This window comes from Sturnira hondurensis, unplaced genomic scaffold (assembly GCF_014824575.4).
Source record: "Sturnira hondurensis isolate 20B ecotype Veracruz unplaced genomic scaffold, ASM1482457v3 Scaffold0014099, whole genome shotgun sequence".
Classification (NCBI taxonomy): Eukaryota; Metazoa; Chordata; class Mammalia; order Chiroptera; family Phyllostomidae; genus Sturnira; species Sturnira hondurensis.
The window spans coordinates 172,311-193,179 of NW_028086730.1; the positions used below are offsets into that span (position 1 = coordinate 172,311).

At 47.5% G+C, this 20,869-nt stretch overlaps 1 protein-coding gene across 6 annotated transcripts in view; it reads right to left on the minus strand.

Annotated features, from left to right (window-relative positions):
• Positions 1 to 1,348: 1,348 nt before the first annotated feature.
• Positions 1,349 to 20,869, minus strand: part of KMT5B (lysine methyltransferase 5B) — a 53,478-nt gene continuing 33,957 nt past the window's right edge. For 4 of the 6 annotated variants that reach the window (XM_037062533.1, XM_037062529.1, XM_037062532.1 and 1 more), the window contains 6 exons: positions 19,916 to 20,025; positions 18,296 to 18,462; positions 18,029 to 18,048; positions 17,814 to 17,950; positions 10,282 to 10,478; positions 1,349 to 3,690 (listed from right to left, as the gene is read on the minus strand). In XM_037062533.1, the coding sequence (XP_036918428.1) occupies positions 2,213 to 3,690; positions 10,282 to 10,478; positions 17,814 to 17,950; positions 18,029 to 18,048; positions 18,296 to 18,462; positions 19,916 to 20,025 (2,109 nt within the window). In that variant the 3' untranslated portion in view covers positions 1,349 to 2,212. Of the gene's footprint in view, positions 3,691 to 8,967; positions 9,227 to 10,273; positions 10,479 to 17,813; positions 17,951 to 18,028; positions 18,049 to 18,295; positions 18,463 to 19,915; positions 20,026 to 20,869 lie in introns of those variants that run through there. The other 2 variants (XM_037062534.1, XM_037062535.1) reach the window with 2 other exon arrangements.

Below are 20,869 nucleotides of genomic sequence, written 5' to 3' on the forward strand. Positions count from 1 at the left end.
CCGCGCCGCCGGCGGAGCCCAGGCAGCTCCGAGGCCCCGGCTCCAACCCCAGAAGCAGCTCCCCAGGCGCCCGCGGGGGCGTCTCTGCTCCGACCCATGGGAAGGTCGGCTCAAAGGGCAAGGCTGCCATCAAGTTAAAACTAACACCATCAATAAGTTACTAAAATGAAGCTTAAAAATGGAGAAAAGTGAGAAATAGGATTATTTTATTACTTTTTCCTTAAGGCCGAATTTCCCGAAATGGCTGTCATTGGTATTCCAAGAATCAATTCAAGACGTAGTCTCTGACCCACCACCAAACTCCCCAAACTAAGGTGGGAATCAAAGAGGTGACCCTCGGGCCAGCCTTCCTTGGTGGCCGGGGTCTCACACCTCTGCCTAGGGGCTTGGCGAGCACTGCTCCCGGGGACAGGCCCTGGGGGCTGCCCTGCCTCCCGGGTGAGGACTCGGGGTGGAGCCGAGCTGTGGGCCACGTGCTGCCTGAGGGGTTCGGCTGCACCGTGACACACGAGGCGAGGCGGGGACAAGACTACAGAAGTGATTCCTTGAGGAGGGAAGGAGGAAAAAACCTCCCAATTTAAACAACTTTTAGGGATGCTACTAATTTCTACTCGGAACCTATTGGCAATAGTGTCAAGGAGCTTAAACATCTTGGAATCTGGACACCGGGGGGAATCAAGACAACAGTAAGCACGGGGGTTTTCTCCACAGGACTTCGCGTGACCTGCCGCCTCCCCGGAGCGCGGTGACACCTGGCCGCCAGACACGACACGCACGCCCCGACTCGGTCTCACTGAGGAACACCGTGCGTCAGAGAGCGCACGCACACACTTCCCAGAAACGGGCCGGCTGGTGCCAACGCCTGTCACGGGTTCAATCCCCAATTCTGTGTCCGATGACTTGTAAAATAATCCAGAAAAAGGAAAGACTGGTACTGAACATAAAGTAGTAAAATTTTGCTCATTAAGTTACTTAAAATTCATTTCTCTTCTCAAAGTGCTTCAAAAACAAATTAAATCTGACTTTTTGTTTAACTGATAATATAGTCAAAAACTCTTTGATATTTTTCATACATAAACTAACATAAGCCAAGAACTCCCACTGATGCAGTGCTTAAAACTATATATTTATAATTTCCTATTTTATTGGCATGGATATTTCTAAACTTAAAAACCTTCCTGGTAAGTTCTTTTAATTTCTTATGACAAAAATTTCTCACAACACACAAATATTTACAACATATACATCGTTTCAGTTCTTTACATTGAATTTTAAAGACAAACATTTTTATAGGTTACCACAGAACAAAAGCTGTGACTCATGTTTTTATTTCATAAACTATTATAAGTTAAAGTGAATAGAGTTTTTAGTATCCCTTGTAGCATTTTACAAGTGCAACAGAAAACGCGAAGACCCGAACTAAGAGAGCTGGAGTTCATTAGATCAATGCTGCTTGTTGTCATCACATTGTTCACAGCAAATTTTTGAAAAAATAAGCACCAATCATTCTTGCAAAGAACAATTTTATCTAAAAGTATTGAAAAGTGTTAAATACAAGGTCTTTAACTTACACGACAAGCAATAAATACGCCGCATCGAACTCGCCCCGCACACTGCTGCCTGGCGCACACAGGCGCGGAGCGGCTGGCCGACCCGCACTCTCGGGGAGCAGCCTGAGCCGCCGCGGGCCGCGCTCGGGCACCGGGCGGCAAGCAGTGTGCAGCCGACGGGCCTCCGGGGGCAACAGCTAGCAAATAAATCAAAAAGCCAAAGATCGTTGCTGGTGATATTAGCATATACTAGAAAACCTTAATATGCTGCTACTATGATTTGTTTTAAATTATTGTTTAGTCATATATTAAAGAGCTAGTTAATGCTCTTAAAGTTAAAAAAACTGGAGAGCCACATTATTGTTTCCAACGTCCCGTGTGGAAAGCCGCTGTCGCCGCACAGTTCCGCGTGGGCCTTTATTTGACAACAGGGCTTCCTCTCTAACTCAGAATTGCACGTGAGGAGGCTACTGAAAAAGGACGATAAAAACGTGCACGGACCAACCTTCCGAGTCGGCTCGCTGTACACTTTCTACAGGGCACGCCGACGGGTGGGGAAACGCGAGAAGTGCCGCCGCCAGAACCTTTCAGCTGAGGACTAACTGACTGGAATTTTTTATTTCGCTAAAGGAGTTACCCCAGGTCAAAGCGAGACCCAGCGCTTACGCGTTCAGCCTCAAAGACTGGTCTTCCCTCCGCCGGGAAGAAATGTCAATGTCTATAGAGTCCTTCCCGACTATCAGCCGCAACCGCTTGGCTGGCGGCAGCGGAACGAAGTCGTCCTCGAAGTCGTCCTCATAGTCATCCTCCCCTTCGTCCCCCTCCGAGGAGGAGGGGCCGTCCGTGCTTTCCTCCTCGTACTGACTATAGTCGTCCACTTCCATGCGAGACTCCAGGAGGGACAGGGGGTCACTGCAGCACACCCCGTTCTCATGAAGCCCCTCTGTACATGACCCCCGACTCTCCTCATCCCGCTTTAGCTGGATTTTCAATTTTGTAGAACTACTACCTGACCCTGAGTTAAATCCGTTATTAAGCTTTGCTACATAGAGATTATTATCATTTTCATGGTCTTTACTTAACTTGATGCTTATCTTGGAAGAATTCATCCCATCATTCTCTGGGTCATTTGTCTTGCTGCTGCTATCGTGACGCCTTCGAAGTGTCAATTTGGGGATCCCGGAGTTATTTTCCAGGATCAACTGTGCGTCATACCTGGTGATCCGCCTCTTCTTCTTACTTTTTGCAGTTCTGAAGCCATCTCTCGTTTTGAAGCTTTCTGAGGCCACGGCCGCACCATCCAGAGGCGGAGGGGCCCAGCCCAAGTAGCTGCCGGGCACACCCTCTGCGCTGCCGTGCTGGCCCTGGCCGGAGAGGGGCCCCGTCCCATCAGGCACCGCGCCGGCTTTTCCAGGAGGATCACGCACTGGAGGGGATTCCTCTGCTCTTGCCAACTGTTTCACAAGTTTTCCTGGTCGTGACTTCTTTTTTGCAACGCTGTTGTCACTCTTAGGACACTTCCCTTCCCCCCTTTGCGCAGTGTCCTGGGCCAGTTCCTCTTCCTGCGGCACCGGAGCCTGCTGCTCGCTACCCTCTGGGCAAGGCTCAGTCAAACCGTTTTCATAGCCCTCTGATGTATTTGGTTCCAGCTTGATGTCAGAGGTCTCCTTCAAGTTCACTCTCGTCCTCACGGACCGCCTGGTTGTGTACGTGCTGGGAGCGCCTTCCTCAGGTGGAGGAGCCCCTCGCCCGGAGTTCTGTTTGTGCTCTCTCGCGGCGTGTCTAGTCAAGCACCCACTAGCCGCTGCAGCTTGTACTGGTCCCTCTGGCTCCTTATCCTTCTTAAGGGGCAAATTTTTATAGAGAACAACTTTAGGCTCCTTAAGGACTAAGTTTCCCATCTCGAGTTTTCTCGAAGCACTCTTCTGCTCCAGCCGTTTGCAATGATTTCTTAATTTCACCTTTGAAAGTAAAGGCTTTGCAGGCTTTTTCAGTTTCTTTGGTACCCTGGAATTATTTATGTGAGTTAGCTTGGCTGAGGTAGAGTTGGAAGAAACTGGAATTCTTGACACAGACGGCCTCGGTAACGTTCTGCCCTTGCTGCTCTTCTTCACACCAACTGAAGATTTTCGGCTAGAAGCTGCAAATTAAAAAGAAAAGAAAAGATGAAAAACAGCCTTGGTAACACAAAACAATGCCCCAAACCAGATTCTCAGGGATGTGACCTCCAGATTATGCCAGCAATGGCAGAAAGACCCAGTTCAGTTACTGCCTATACGTGAGCTTCCCCACACTGGTTTCCTTCTAATCTCGGCCTCTAATTTGCAGAGCACCCACTCACTTCTGAGTCGGGTATTTCAAGAGCTCTTAGTACAAGTAACTAGTTTTTGCTCTACACTTGTCCTTAATCTATCATTCCAAAATAAGTATTTCTATTCCTAATTTATTGTTTTACCACATAAAAGCACCCTATCTGACGAGCGCTCTAGGACAGAAACACACTGCAGACGGGCTTGGAGATGAGTTCTACTGAAGTGGCTTGAAACAGAACAGATCCTAAGACCCACGCACTGTATTCCCAAAAGACAATCACCCCAAAAACCTGCACCAAGTCACCCCCTTCAGTGCCGAAAGAAGCAGCAGGACTCACTTGGCCCCCGCCCCCCCCCCGCCCCAACTGCCTGCTGCCTGCGACTGCGCTGAGAGGAAGAAGCGGCCAGAACTACCCTCAGATGCGGGGCCTCCGACTTCCTTCCTCTGGACAGGGATGCAAAGGTCGTGACGATCCTACTGAACACTTCCACCTGAGAACCAGGGTGACGGCTGAAGGCCGACAGTGGCTCGAGTCTGAGCTGCTCCCCGAGTGAGCCTCTGCCCTGCCCTTTGTTTTCTCCCTGCACGTACACTGGGACCTCCACGTACTGTGCTTCACGTGCATCCACTCAGCTCCCCACCCATCCAGACTCCCCTTGCACCCACTCACTGCGGAAGCTGAGAGGACCTAGTAACCACCACCTCTCCCCAGAAACGACGAACAAGGAAACGCCGCGTGTGGGTAATAAGCCCAGCACCCTGCCTGACAGAGACTGTTGCTTACTCCATGCCTGAGGGTTGCCGAGCAACCGCTGTTCCTTCTGCATGGCTAGGCAATCAGCCACCATTCGTTCTTATTGAGAAGAGCAAGAATGAGCAACAAGCTTTCCAAAAGGACCACGCCATCGAGAACAGAGGGCTCTGTACTCCAGACTGGCTCCTGAATGGCGCCGAGACACCCAGACCGGCAGGCCTCCCAGGCCTGAGACTCACCGTCTGTGTGGGCTGTCCCCATGCAGGCGCTACCTTTTCAACAGCAGTCACAGTTGGACGCCACTCCACTGGAAAACTGATGTGAGCTGGATAGAGAATTTGCTCGAAATTATTTTTAAAATGTAAGGGTATTCTGGGAATTCTTTGGCTAAACAATTTCTTTCTGCTTCCAGAGCTTCCTTCAAGGCGGGCCAAGGAGAGATGCTTACAGAGGTCTGCGCCCACCAGTGTTGTACGCTCCATCTTCTCCGGGCAGCTGTGGTGGTCCTCTGTTCGGCCTCCGGCTCTTCAAGGGCCACTCCAGGAGCAGGCCAGCGGCCCTCAACCGGATCTCTCCCTTTCCCCAACCCTCCCACTCTGCACCCGCCGTCAGCCACAAATTATAACCACGGGCACACCCTGCACTCTCCGCAGCTACACCCCTCAGTCTGGACCCAGCCTGTGCCCTGCAGGGGGGCCTCAGCCAGTCTCAGACAACCTGCAGGTCATGAAATCCGGCGAACGCCTTTGGCCCTCACCTTACTTTGCAGAATGTGAAACGGCTCACCATTCATTTTGCAGGAAAACCCTCTTCCCTTGGCTGTCCCCAAGAGCACTCTCCCTGTGACTGCCGAGACGGCACTCCTCAGGCCTCTGGGAAAGCCGTCTCTGGGTGACAGGCGCCCACGCCCAGCGGCCAGGCCATTACCACCCATCTGCTGGCAGTTCCCAAACCACCTTCTCCGCCTGATTCTCTCCTGCATTATCAATCCCTATCACCAAACACCCACGCCCGTGGGCACCTGGCCCTACCTCCGAGGCTGTCTGATAAGCCCCTCCACAAACACGCTTAACTTGAACTCTCCATCAAGTCTCACGGCCGCTTCTCCTTCTACACTCCTCCATTTGGGTTAGCACCACCACAGGCCACCCAACTGTCCAAGCGGGCCCTGGGAGGGCATTCCTGAGACCTGATTTCCCTAACCACCTCTCGCCACCTCCGCCACACCCCCCTGCCTGCTCGGGGGAAACAGCTTCCACCCTTTTCTGTCTCCACTCCTGCTTCCCAACAGCCCACTCCCCACCATGCAGCCAAACGATCTTCCTAGTACGTACACCATGTCACCTCTGCGCTTTCAACCTTACAATAACCTAATGCCCTAATAAAGTCCACAACTCTGAATCATGCTCACATCCCTTCATCCCACCTCCTAGTCAAGCCACGACAAACTTCATTTATACAAGTCCTACACTCACCCCACTTTGTTTTTTAAATAATTTTAAAAATACTTTATTTACTTATTTTTAGAGGGAGAGGAAAGGAGTAAGAGAAACATTGACGTGCGGGAAAAACATTCATCGGTTGCTCCTCCCACACCCTGAACTGGAGACCTGGCCTACAATCCAGGCATGGACCTGATCAGGAATCGAACTGGCAACCTTTTGGTTTGGAGGCCAGCACTTAATCTACTGAGCCACACTAGCCAGGGCCCTGACATATTTATTTTTTTAATTTTTATTATTTTTAGTGAGGGGAAGGGAGGGAGAGAGGAAGAAAGATCAATGTATGGTTGACTCTCACATACTCCCTACTGGAGACATGGCCTGCAACCCAGGCATGTGCCCCAACTGGAAATCCAACTGGCGACCCTTTGGTTTCCAGGCCTGCACTCCATCCACTAGCCACACCAGCCAGGGCTGGGTTTTTTTTAAACAAAATTCCCTCTCCTTTGAATATGCCTCACTTGGTCAACGCTTCACCTCCTTTAAAATTCAACTCAGGAAAACGCCTCTCCCAGGGAGCCCATCACGACTCTCCGTGTAGGACAGGAAGCCCTGGCTGTGCCCCACAAGGCCCGAGCATCCCTTTCCTTGGGCACCTATTCTAACCCCTTGGAAGTGTCCTGTTTTACGGGGATTCTGGGTCCCACCCCCCCACCCCCCGCACCCCTCTTTCCCAGGGAATCACTGTTAGCTGACGGGCAGCGAACCACCCACAGAGAACCTGGGTGTGTGTCCCCAACAGCAGGAAGTAGAGCATTTGGGACTACAGGTGGTTTCAATTGTAGAGACCCCACTTAGGTTTATGTTACAGTGTGTTCTCGTTTTGCCTAAAAAGCATTCTCTCTTCATAAGTCCTGCTAAAAGGTGTATCAAATCAAAGGTTTAAAAAAAAAGACACGCAAGCTGGGCAGAAGTGAGAGCCAAGTGAGGAAGATAAGACGAGAGACCAAGGACTCTGCCCTGACCGGTGTGGCTCAGTGGGTTGGGCACCACCCTGCAAAGCAGGTGGTCACTGGTTCGACTTCGGCTGGGGCACAGGCCTGGCTTGTGTGTGGACGTGGTCCCCGGTTCGGGGCACGCAAAGGCGACTGATGGACGTTTCTCTCACACACCAATGTCTCCTCCCCTCCCCCACCCTCCCCAAACATCAGTAAGATCTGTGGAGAAGAGACTAAGGACTCCGACTATGGCCGCCCTGGTGCCTGCACTGACATGCCATCTGTGACTCTCTTCCCTGCCATCCAGGACAAGCCCCAAATGCATAAACCGAAACCGTGATTTTAGATGGAACTATATTCTTTGCAACTATTACATAGCAGGTGCTGGGCGAGAACCATGCTCACATGAACCCGTGTGCGGAAGACGGTCCATCTGGTGAGGGGTAGAGATGGGATTTGCACTGAACTCTATGGTTCAAGATCCCGAGTTAGTTTTTTTTTTTTTTTAAAGATTTTATTTATTTATTTTTTGGGGAGAGGGGGAGGGTGGGAGGGAGGGAAACATCAATGTGTGGGTTGCCTCTCGAGTGCCCACCAGTGGGGACCCGGCCTGCAGCCCAGGCATGTGCCCTGACTGGGAACCCAATCAGTGACCCCTTGGTTCGCAGGCCAGCGCGCAATCCACTAAGCCACGCCAGGTAGGACAAGGTCCCACCTTCTTAGGCACCGCCTCTAAGGTGTGCCAGTCCCAACTCCTAGGTAAAGGCGTCAGAGCATGGCCATGACGGTCATTTCTGGGGGTCCTCAAAATCACAAGGCAACCCTGCATGGGTGTCAGGAATTACAGCCACATACAATAGCAGCAAAATGACATCGAGGACTCCTGAGTGCCGGGGCTGCATCTGGACAGAAAGGCCCCGGGTTTTTCTGCGCACACTGTCGGTGTGAACCGAGCTAATTCAAGGACCACATACAGCTGACACTTCAGGACTCGAGCCAGCAGCTTCTACCATATGTGGCCAACACAGACCGACAATGGCTGCCGGGAAAAGGTCTTGGGCCAGGACCTGAAGCAGACCCCTGCGTTCAGGTTGGGGAGTGCTACCTACGACCAGCGAGACTGAGAGCAGGGAACAGCCCCCTGCCTCTAGGACAGGATCTCCCCAGTTCAGAGAGACTTAATGTACTGGCCAAGTCTTCTGGGTCCTGTACCAGCTGGTGGCATTTGCAGTGACACACATCCTGTACCAGCGCACCTGACTACAGGGGGTGGCCCAGCCATCAAGGCACAAGAGCCCTGAAAAACCAGAATCTCCCAATAATGGAGTAATCCAGGCTTGCGAAGTGAGTTTGTAAAAATGGGTTTCTTGTTTCTTCTCTCCGGACACTAAAGCAAACAGTCAGGTTGTGGCTCTTGGGTTCCTTATGAAAAAGGATCTGCATGGAAGAAATAATTTTTCTTTCCACTAGGCAGAAATGTTTCTCTAAAAAGAATACATGTGCTGCCCAAGGAAGGCGGGCCCGGTAAGCTGCTGCCTCCCAGAGGGGCCCGGGTTGCGGGCCAAGTCCACAGCTGTCTCTCTTACACACTGATGCTTCTCTCTCTCCCCTCCCTTCTCTCCAAAAGTAAAGTTAAAAAATTTATAAGTATTTGGTTTACTGATAAATATTCCCTGACGCTCACATAGTACAGCACACTCAACACCTTCCAAAAAAATTTGTGTTCTAACCTTTTAAACTGTGGTGCAGCAAATTCAGAATCTTTACATTAGAAACAAAATTAATGCATAAAAACACCCCCCCCCCGAATGCCAGAGAGCCACTCAATGGGGACAGCGCTGTGGCAGTCTCCACACACAGATTTCATAGGTCTCCAGTGTCACCAAGGAACCAGACTCAGAAAACAAGCATTGATTATGCTGCATTTATTATCAGAACCAACAGTCCACAGCGAATGATGGACTAACTGCTCTTGTCTTGCTCACTCTGGACATTATAAACGGGGCTGGATGCACAGGATTATTGTTTCACTACAGAGGTTACGTCTGTCCTCCGACTCCCAGTGGCAGGCAGATTCGGGAATTCTCGGCATTGCCCTTCGCCATCATGGGAGACACTTTCCCTTTCCTTCGGGAGTTTCTGCAGGGGAGGGCAGCACCCAGGGCTGGGCTGAAAACGTGAAGAGAGGGAGAAGAGCCTAAAATAACCAGATCTCAGAGGATATCGAGGTGCCAAGAAGTACCTATGAACATTTGGTGCCAAAACAGGCAGACTTTGGGGATTACGAAGTCAGAACTTTCAAACTAGATCCCCGTCAGAGAGAAGTCAGACTGAAGAGCCACCACATCAGTGGGACCAGAGGAAGTCGGTGTCACCCGGATGGAAACAGCAGCGTTCGCAATGGTCCCGGGACCTCCAAGCTCCAAGACGACGTGTTTTCCTTGTTCGTTTAGGCTTTCTTCTCTTTCTTTTCTCTGAATTCTTCATTCTTTTTCCAGTTCCATTAGGTCTTGTCCCCCACACCCCAACTGGTATCTTAAAGCTTGCTTCTTTCTCCCTCTAACCTGGCTACTTTTTGGTAGCAGCTAACACGGCACAGTGCAGGGACAAGGGCAGGGACATTTAAAATGCTCCGTTATCACAATCTGAATCGGGTAACTGGCGGTGAACTAGGTCAGTTCATTTTGAAAAAGGCAAGTGAACCTTGAAGCCAGAAGCGACGAGCTCCCCGAGTCCCTCAGCCATCCTAACAGTGGGCTGGGCACGGGGACATGCGTGCGCCTGTGTGAGTCCGCCCGCCCTATCTGCTCAGAGCCACTTCATTGCAATGAAGCTAACACCTTGAGAATGGTGCTCTCAACGCGTGTGCACACACACAAACATACTTATGCCATACATAACGTGTCATGTATGACATATGTGATACACACAACAATGGAACGTATGACGAAGCATGTAGAATCCAGTTACCAAGTATTCAAGACAAGCAGAGCAATCGGTCTGGGTGAGCGTACTGAATCTGCAGGTGGGACACAGACCACGTTTGTGGGCAGATCATTTCTAGAACCTTGTGCTGCTGCTGAAGACCCAGGGTGTCTCTCAATATTTAAAAGATCAAAACTATTGAAGCACACACTTCAGGAAACAAACTGTGTTGAAACACTTTTAAAAAAACCACAAGAAACAAAAGAAGAAGACACGCTTATCAAAGGTCCCTTACTTACTTGCATTGTTTTTTTCCTGAGTGGTGTCTGCATCAGTGTTAGAGCTGACAGACTGACTGTCTGAGTTTTTGCTGCTGTCACCTAACTTTTTAAGCCTATTTAAACGTTTGTCTGTTTCTCTGAGTCCGTATTTGCTATTGATAACAGGAGCAGGCGCAGGCAGTCCCACTCTGGATTTAAAAGCACCAGTTCCCCGTCTGAAAGAGAAAAGAGCACACGTCACACAAGCAGCGCACTTACGAACCACAGGCTGCGGGCCTGGGCCCCTCCGCCACCCCTGGGGCCTGCCAGGGCTGGGGCTCTCCAAAGAAACTAGAGACTATAAAACTAACAAGTCGTTACGACTGCTATCAATTATTAATCTCCCATGAGAACCGACTGGGCCCTGGAGAATTATGTGTAGAAAACAATAAATAACTGGTTTTTCAATTTCAAACCTGGTTGGTGAAATTTACTATTTCTTTATATGTATAGAAATATATTGTGGTCTAAATTGTGGCTCAAATAACCACCTGTTAATTACATTCCAGCTTTGTTCTACACAATTTAACACTACATTACTAAAAACTGAGAAAAAACTGAAAAAAGAAACTAGACAATTTTCATAAATTAAGTCATTATTTAGAGAGAACTTAATGTTTGACACAAACAAGCCCTAACTGAAATGCTGTATCAGAAGGCTAGGCTATCTTAGTGAAAAATCTGACTTTGGGAACAAAAAACCCTGCTAAGTAATTCCTTTAAAGTTACTGAATAAACAAATGACCATAATCTAGTTAATAAAACGTTAGTAAATAAAAGACATTAAGAGACTTGCTTTTTACCACAGGGTAAGAATAATTTCTAACCTGCTTTAACTATTTTTTAAAGATTTTATTTATTTATCTTTAGGGGGGAAGGGAAGGAGAGTGGGGGAGAAACATCAATGTGTGGCTGCCTCTGCTGCATTCCCCACAGGAAACTGGCCCGCAACCCAGGCACGTGCCCTGACTGGGAATCGAACTGCAGTTGTGTGGTTCACAGGCCCGCGCTCAATTCACTGAGCTGCACCAGCCAGGGCTGCTTTAACTATTATTAGTATTTATATAAACTCTTCTGAAGTAAGGATGCTTAACAGGAAAGTTCCTAAACTTCCTAAATGAATCTGGTTTTGCAAATCTTTGCTTTATTCAGTGTATAAGGGAAAATTTCTACTCGTCTCTATTCAAAAGAATAAATTATACACTAAAGAGGTTTTAAAAAAAGCACTACCTGCTGCATTTAAGAAGTGAGAAATAGGACTTCTGGCCAAGATGGAGGCGTAGGTGGAAACACTGTGCCTCCTCGCACAGCCAAGTTTAAAGACAACAAAGTTTTAGTAACAAAATGCAGCCAAAACACAGAAAATTGAACTGTATGGAAGTCCAACAACAATGAATCATTCAGCCAGACCGATAAACCAGACAGAGGAGTGAGTGGTGAGACAGACCATGCAAACCAGGGCTCCAGCAACAGGAATTAAACCCTAAAAGCACCAATTGGAAAAACTTTTGGGGTCGAGGTGCCGGGAGAAGTTCCCAGGCTCACAGAGAGTTTGTTGGAGAGACCCACAGGGTTCTAGAGGGTGCACAAGCCCACACACCCGGGAGCCAGCACCAGAAGGGCCCAATTTGCTTGTGGGAAGCAGCAGAGGGGACCGAAATCCGAGAGAGAGCAAAGCAAACACCAATGCCCCTCTCTGACCCTACCCCCACATACAGCGTCACAACACAGCAACTGGGTCTCCCTGCACTGGTGAACACCTTAGGCTCCACCCCTCATATGTAACAGGCACAAACAGACCAAAACATTATGGCTCAAGTGGAAGAACAAATCAAAGCCCCAGAGCCAATACTTTTAAGTGTTGACCAAGAGATAGCCAACCTATCAGATGCACAGTTCAAAACACTGGTCATCAGGATGCTCACAGAACTGGTTGATTTTGGTCACAAATTAGATGAAAAAATGAAGGCTAAACTAAGTGAAATAAAGGAAAATGCACAGGAAACCAATAGTGATGGAAAGGAAACTGGGACTCAAATCAATGGAATGGACCAGAAGGAAGAAGAAAATGACCAAACAGAAAAGAATGAAAAAACAAGAATTCAAAGAAATGAGGAGAGGCTTAGGAATTTCCAGGACATCTTTCAACACTCCAACATCTGAATTATAGGGGTACCAGAAGGGGAAAAGAAACAGCCATGAGTGGAAAACTTATTTGAACAAATACTAAAGGAGAACTTCCCCAGTCTGGCAAAGGAAATAGACTTCCAGGAAATCCAGGAAGCTCCAAAGAAGTTGGATCCAAGGAGGAACATACCAAGGCACATCATAATTACATTAACCAAGATTAAAATGAAGGAGAGAATCCTAGAAGCAGCAAGAGATAAGGGGACAGTCACCTACAAAGGAGTTCCCATCAGACTGTCAGCAGATTTCTCAAAAGAGACCTTACAGGCAAGAAGGGGCTGGAAACAAGTATTTCAAGTCATGAAATCCAAAGACCTACAGCCAAGGTTGCTCTATCCAGCAAAGCTTTCATTTAGAATGGAAGGGCAGATAAAGTGCTTCTCAGATAAGGTCAAGTTCAGGGAATTCATCATCACCAAGCCCTTATTATATGAAATGTTAAAGGGACTTATCTAAGAAATAGAAAAAATTTGAACAGTGAAAGGACAGCAAACTCACAGTTATTAACAACCACACCTAAAACAAGAGCAAACTAAGCAGACAGCTAGATCAGGAGTGAAGTCACAGAAATGGAGATTACATGGAGGATTAGCAACGGGAGTGGGAGGAGGAGAAGGGGGGAGAAGGTACAGAGAGTAAGTAGCATAGACAGTAGGTAGAAAATAGGGGAAGGGCAAGAATAGTCTGGGAAATATAGAATCTAAAGAACTTGTGACACATGGACATGAACTAAAGGGGGGGGAGTGGTGGGGGACGGAGTGTGCAGGGTAGAGGGGAATGAAGGGGGGTAAATGGGACAACTGTAATGGCATAATCAATAATATATATATGTAAAGAAAAAGTGAGAAATCTGTTGGCCTAAAATTGCCTTCTGTGGCTTGCCTCTTATTGGCTTTAGTTTGTTAAAAGAAAAGCCATATAGTACAGCTTCTGACCTTGTGGTCAAATTGTGAATACCCTCTGGTATGAAAGCAATCTTACGCTACGAGAGACCCTGTGTGACTGACTTCCTTCAGGATTTTCTCCTCCCAAGCAATGAGTGTGTGACTTTTTGCTAAGGAACAACTAAGAGTTTTTTTTTTTTTTTTCCTCCCCAACCTCTTAACTCTTAATCCTAGGAAGCACAGACCTAACCCTAAAGTGGAAACTATTTTTGATAAGATAAGAATTCTTGCTTTCTGGATTGAGCGAGGGCCTGTGAACCAGACAATCACAGTTTGATTCCCAGTCAGGGCACATTCCTGGGTTGCAGGCCAGTTCCCAGCAGGGGACACATGAGAGGCAACCATACATTGATGTTTCTCTTCCTCTCTCCTTCCCTTCCCCTCTAAAGATAAATGAATAAAATATTTTTAAAAAAAGAAAAAAAGAATTCTTGCTTTCTGCTTTCTTCACCTTCACAGAATGCACCTATAATTTTTATTAATGCATTTGTAAAAACAATAAAAAACTTACTGTGGACTGCCTCAATTCTTTCATTCAAAAAGTGCACTGGAAAAGTCTCACCAAGCCAGGCAACCAATTACACTCAACTCCACCCAAAAACACTTTCAGAAAGTAAACCCACAAATGCAAAGGCCATTTCATTTTATGTGGATAAAGAAAGTAATAAATTATTTTCAGATATTCCATGTCCTTTTACCATAACATTTCTGAAAGATGAGCCACACTTAAAATTATGCTTAAACACAAAATAAATGATTGTAGTAGAATTTTTTTTTTTTTTTTTAGTAAAACTCTACTATCCACCTGCTTCTCTACTACCCTGGCTTCTTCCTTCTAACCTGGGAGAGTGACGCATGCTCAGGCTTGCTGCAATGAGCCAGACGGCCCAGGACATACATATCCGCAAGGTGGAAACTGATGGTGCTTCCCAACCCGCTGCAGCCCCACAACCCTGCGGGACCAGTGCTCCCCACCTGCTGGCACCTCAGCTTCCACCTCTTCACCCCAGTCGGCACACCCATCTACGTTGCCAGTGTTTTCTGAGCGAGCCGAATCAGCATGATAATACATGCATTCACTCAGCAACCAGCTTTACCATCATCACAGCACAGACAAATCAACTGGAACAGAACATGTTTTAAAAGTTGTGGACACTGAACCTCGCTGGCTATCTTTCCTGCTTGCCACCATGAACACAGCTGCCACACTGCTCTTGAAACCAAATCCATGAACTAGTGCCCATATTTCCACAGGACAGATTCTTCCACATGGGACTGACTGCCAAGTAAATGGTACACTTACTTTTGACACATAGATCACCTTCCCACAAGATTACAGCTATTCATGGCCCTAATAACATTGTACCTGTTTCTTCACGTTCTCACCAGCAGTAGGTGGTGCAGCCCTAAAATTCTGCCAATTGACAGTGAAAGTGAATACCTGACTGTTTCAATCTCCTTGTTTCTGGCCGTTATTGTCTGTGCAGCATTCTCCTTGCCTTTCTTTTCTACTGCGGTCTGTCTTTCCCCAGGAGCTTACTGGGGTTTCTGTGATTGCAATCCTAACTCTTCATGTGTGCACCATTTCCCGCTTCAGTTTATCATTTGTTCTTGACTTTATTTTCAGCCATTCAAAATTTCAGTATTTACCATTTCTTGTCTTCTTTCAAAAGAATACTACTAACCCAATGTTAAACATATATTCTCCTAAATTGTTCTAATAGCTTTGCATTGCATTTCAAAATTTAAATGCTTAATCCATCTGGAATTTATTTTTATACAGTGTGAGATGGAGATTTAGCTGTTTTCTTCCAGACACATAATGAACGACAGCTGACCCCTTGAACAAGGCAGGACTCAGCGGGCACCAATCAGTGTTGCAGTCGGAAAACCAGCCCTCGGCACACGCGGACGCCCACGTGCAGCTGGACTCCCACACCCCCATGCTGGCCTGTTTCAGGACTCTACTCATGTCCTCTTACCTACTTGCCCATTTCTGGCCAGTAAATATCAAGTTTTGATTACAACTGTTTCATAGCATCTTTTAATATCTGTTAAGGCAAATCTCCCTTTACTTTAGAAATTTTTTCTTGGCTATCAATCATACCTTTGCATAAGCTTCACAGTAATCTGGTCCCTCATTAGATCTTACCCCTCCAAGGTGCAGAGTGAAATCGGTAGCGCGGATTGCGAATAAGCTGCAATCGCTGTGGTGTCAGGGTGGTGGCAGCACGGGTGCAGGCCCCCGGCGCACCCTGACCACTCCGCCTGCTACTTCAGCGCCTCTCCAAAACCCTGCCCACCCTCTGCCCCTCACTGGGCCGCCTCTTCTCGCTGTCCAGCACCCAGCAGTGTGAATGTGGGTGTGTGTATACACTACCCTTGCAACTGACACTGTGCTTAGTCTTGTTTATCACGCACACGCAGGCCTAACAGAAAGTAGCTTTTCAGTTAGTATCTGATGAATAACTGAGTGGGTTCCTCTGATTAGCCTCATCCCCTCACCTAACTGGTGTTCCCGAGATTCTGAACAACAGCTGCAGCCAACCTTCAGATCCAACTGCTCACACAGTGCGACAATAGCCGCGCGTACTGCTCTGTGCACGAGGCCTCTACACAAGGGAAGGCTTTGCATGTTTCTCCCCACTGCTCACACACAGCCTGTGGAGGAGGAGCGATGACCCCAAACAACCCACGAGAAACCAAGGTTCCACAAGGAGAATTAACATGCCTGAGGAACACGATGGTATGTGCAGCTCTGCGTGAGTAAAAGAGCTGTCTCAGGGCTGGTCTGGAATCTTGTGTACGTCGTTACACTTTCAGGGCAGCCTCTAAAACCTTACTGGCATGTCATTTGCTCCATTTAATCATTCATTTAGCAAATATTTATCAAGCACCTACTATGTGCTAGGTACTATTGTGGATGCTGGGGAATATAGGAGTAAATAAAAGAGATAAAACTCTGACTTCTTGGAGTTTCTATTCTAATAATAACCAGAAACCACAATGCAATTTTATAGCTACTTTTGAGTATTAATTATGTGCTGCTCTACATACTTTATAGGAAATAACTAATTTAATCCTCACAGCAAACCTATGAAATAACTTCTAGTATCTTCCTCGTACTACAGATAGGTAATTAGGGACAAAGCAGCTAAGCTGCACAAGATCTCAGAGCTAACGAAGTGCAGTCACAGGACGCCAACTCAGGCGGTCTGACTTGGGTCTCAAGCACTTACTCTACTACAGTGTTGTCTCTATAAAGTGATTTTAAAGGACTGATCAACTATAGTTAAGCCATTTCATAGATTAAAGGGTATTTTTGTGGACTAGTCTAAGATCCAACCAATGTTCACACCATTTTTATATAGAAAAAGGTAGGTTTTATCCTCCACCCCAACACAGGGAAACCTCTGGCTCCCTGGGAAGAAGAGAATGAGGCCTCTGTGGATCCCACCATGCTGTCCATCTAGGACTACAGGCTGGGTGTGTTCAGTGGGAAAGGTAGCACTAACCGATACTGTTGCTCACATTTGCAAAAGAAACATGAAGTGAGAAGAATGAGGGCTCTGAAGTCAGGCTGACTGGGGCTCAGTACTTCAGCTTCTGCCCCTGCAAGGGGCAATCGCTACTGCCTTCCCATGGGACAGCTGTGAGCACTGAATGAGTCGAGATCAGTGGTGTCCGGGACAGTGCAAGGCACGTGAAAGGGGCTGAACAACCCCAGGTTTGCTGGGCAGCGGGGCCTACACAGTCTGCGCCGGGTGGTGATGGAGCCTTCCTGCAGCCCCACCCAATGAGCTTGTGAAGCCATCTCTGGGAGCTCAGGTAGGCAGAGGTTCTTCCAACAAGGTGCTGACCAGCAGCACTGCTCCAGCAGACCCGGGGGGTTCCCACAAGGATGCCACAGTCTCAATGGGTCACTCAGAGAGGTCCCCCACAAAGTGACAGAACTTAGGAATTACAAAGAGCGTATGCCTCAACACAAAAATTCCAGAGCACACAGCTTGGTGCCTCACAAGATTGCTTCAGGATTGCACAGGACTGTCAGCGGTGGGACTTCACTCGCCCTTTTGGGGGCAACCCCACCCTGGCTGTGTGCACGCGCGTGTGTAAGTTACTTCCCACTCTCCCCTCACACAGGTTTGAATTCCGATTTCCGGTTCGTAGGAATAACCGCTGGTAACAGTGTGACTTTTGGGTCAGGTGCCAGTGCCCCTAGAAGGTCTGGATCCTTTGATTCTGTCATGCATTCAGGACTGGGTGCGATGTTCTAATGTACACGACTGCATGTAAGTGACGAGACACTGGGATTTAACGCCCATGATCATCAGGTGGTGAAAAGAATGAAAGAGCCGAACACCTTAATGAATGCCATACCTTTCACAGGTGTAGCACTCGCAGAACTCGTTGTTTTCCCCAAAAAACCCATCTCCATAATAACAAGAAATTTCTTCCCCAGGTTCAATATCTCTGAGAGCCTTCACACACGCTGTATCTCGACCAGTTGACACAAACTGAAATGAAATGAACTCAGTAAGAAACTCGCACCAGAAACAGAAACCAAATACTTGAGATAAAATTTTTGTGCTTACCTTACAGTTAGGTCGGCAATCTGAAAAATGTCCAAAAGATAAAGTCAATTAACTGTAGATAAGATCTGAAACACGAACAATTACAGAAATCTGAAATAAGCTTTCCATATAAGTTTACAAAGTTGGTAGAAGTTGACGTCTCAAGTTAGAACGACACGAGTGTTTAACAGTGTTGGGGGGAAATGACCCTCCTGACCCTCCTTTAGAGGCAGACGAAGGCCTCCCTTTGTCGGACACGCCAGCGCCACACCCCGGAAGGGCGCTCACCGTGGTTTATGAACGCGGCGGGGCCGAGCCAGAGCTGCGCGCAGTTCTTCCTCGTGGAGTACATGACACTGAAGTCGTTTTCGCCGTGTCTGAGTAGCATGTTCTCCTCAATTTCTGAAAGTTCGGCAATACAACCCACCAGTAATTCTATTTTGTCATTTCGTTTCCTATTTAAAATATGTGATGTTAAAAATTACTAGTAATTATAAATAATAAGGCTTCTTTTAATAAAATAATCCTATCCAATAAATACCAAGTATCGAGAAGACCGAGCTCTACGTATTTTAGCGGATTTCAATCCCCCCCCAGAAGCCCCAAAGCCTCTGCCCTGGTCACTCGTGCAGCGGCCTCATCCCTGCCAGAGGCTGGAGTGTCCCTCCGGGACAGGGGCCCGTCTCTGTCTCTGAACGCCCCGCAGCACCCGGTGCGGTGTTTTGTAAGCAGGAAGGACCGAAACCTGGCTGCACTGAATTCACCCTGCTGGCACCGGGTGAAGGAGACCCAGACGGGTACAACGGCAGGGAAGAGCTATGAGGACACAAAACCGGGGGGCTGCCACCCCACGGACAAGTAACCAGAGCCCAGCACAGACTCCTCCACTGTCTAATAGCCACTTAAGAAAGTAAAAGAGAAACACATGAAATTCCTCTTAGTAACATGTTCCCACCCACTATACCCCAACACAATTTCAGCAGGTAGTCAGTGTAAGAACTACTAACGAAAACGGTAACTGAATACAAAACCTGGCACGTACATCACAGTTATAGCACTGCTCCACTCAGACTAGCACATTGCAAGGGCTCAAGAGCCGCGTGGGGCTGGCGGCTACTGCACTGAGCAGAGCAGCTCTGGACCTAAGACCTCAAACCTCCACGCCCATCACTACCACAGGGGCCCCCAGGAACCGATGAGCAGGCCTGATATTGCCCGGAGACACACAGGTGCACTCATGTACACACCCTTCCAAGCCTGGAGTAACACTCTTTACCCACTCCATTTTCAGGCACCTGACCCTAAAATTTCTGCTGTAAAATCTATCAGGATGGTCTATGAGAGGGCCTATATATTTCTTTGGGGAGAAAAAGTAGGGAACGAACAGGCATTAGAGGAAAGAAGATACGATCACGTTTCTCTCTCTCACGTGTGGCTGCTCCTCCTCCTAGGGGCTCAGGGGTATGACTTTCATTTAAGCTGACACACACGCGTATTTTTTAAGCAGGCAGTGTGCTAGCCAGTTTCCACTCACCGACTTCCTAGGATCACGAAGGAAGGGTTCATACCTAACCTTTCCTCCAGGCCAGCAAAGGACTGACTCTGGAAGCCAGGCTTCCATCCTGGCCTCCCCTGTGAGCCTTTCTAGTCCTGTCATTGGGCAGGCACCCGGGCTCAATGTAAAACAAGCACTTCAGCTTAGAGACGGAATCTGGTTCACACCGACTTCTAATTCCACACGACAAGGGTGGGAACACTCAACAGATGCTGGCCTCTGGGCTACAGCACCGGCCCCCACAGCGCTCTCTGGTTTCTCCCCCTCCTATGACTTTCTTAGCACTTCAAGAGGAATTTAAGAGAGAGTTCAAATAAAATCACTTCATGAGTTTATACTAGTGTAACAATTACCACTCTTTCGTTGCCACTATCTTGGCTCCATTTTGTTCTGATGAGTATCTGTTACAGGGCAGTATTTCAAATCCACTGTCAGTCGCAAACATTCGCAAGTAAATGAACACCTAAAACAGAAAACATTTGACATTAACTTCATATTGTTTATCCTGCTAGACGTTCTTGGAATTATAAAAGCAAACTGCCACCAACAACATAAAAACATTTAAGATCTTTAAGTAACAAGCCCTGGCTGGTGTAGCTCAGTGGACTGAACGCGGGCCTGTGAACCACACGATCGCGGTTCGATTCCCAGTCAGGGCACATGCCTGGGTTGCAGGCCGGTTCCCAGCAGGGGACTCATGAGAGGCAACCATACATTGATATTTCTCTCCTTCCCTTCCTCTCTGAAGATAAATAAATAAAAATTTTTAAAAAAAGAGGGAAATATACAGAGGTTAAATTCCATAGTGTAAATGGAAATAAAGATAGAGGATTGTTAAAAAAAAAAAAAAGATCCTCAAGTAACAAACTTTGCTGGTATTTTAAAATTTCACATATGTGAGTACCTAATGGCTTGGCTATGTTACACTAAAAGTTCACAAAGCACATAGCTTCTAGATGATACAGTTTTCTCTTTGTACAGTCATACAAATGATCTTATATATTATTGGATCTTCATAAGATTAGTTTTACAAAAATGTACTTATTTATATTTAGAGAGAGGAGAGGAGGGGGAAAGGAGAGAAACACTGATGTGAGAAACATCAATCAGGTGCCTCTCACATGTGTCCTGACAGGGGACCAAACCCACAACCCAGGCATGTGCCCTGACCAGGAATTGAACCAGTGACCTTTTGCCCTGCAGGGTGATGCCCAACCAACTGAGCCATGCTGGTCAGAGCCAAAAAATTTATTTCAAGTTTCAGTGTTCACCAAAATTTAGGCTTTAGTTTCCTTCACTCTTATCCA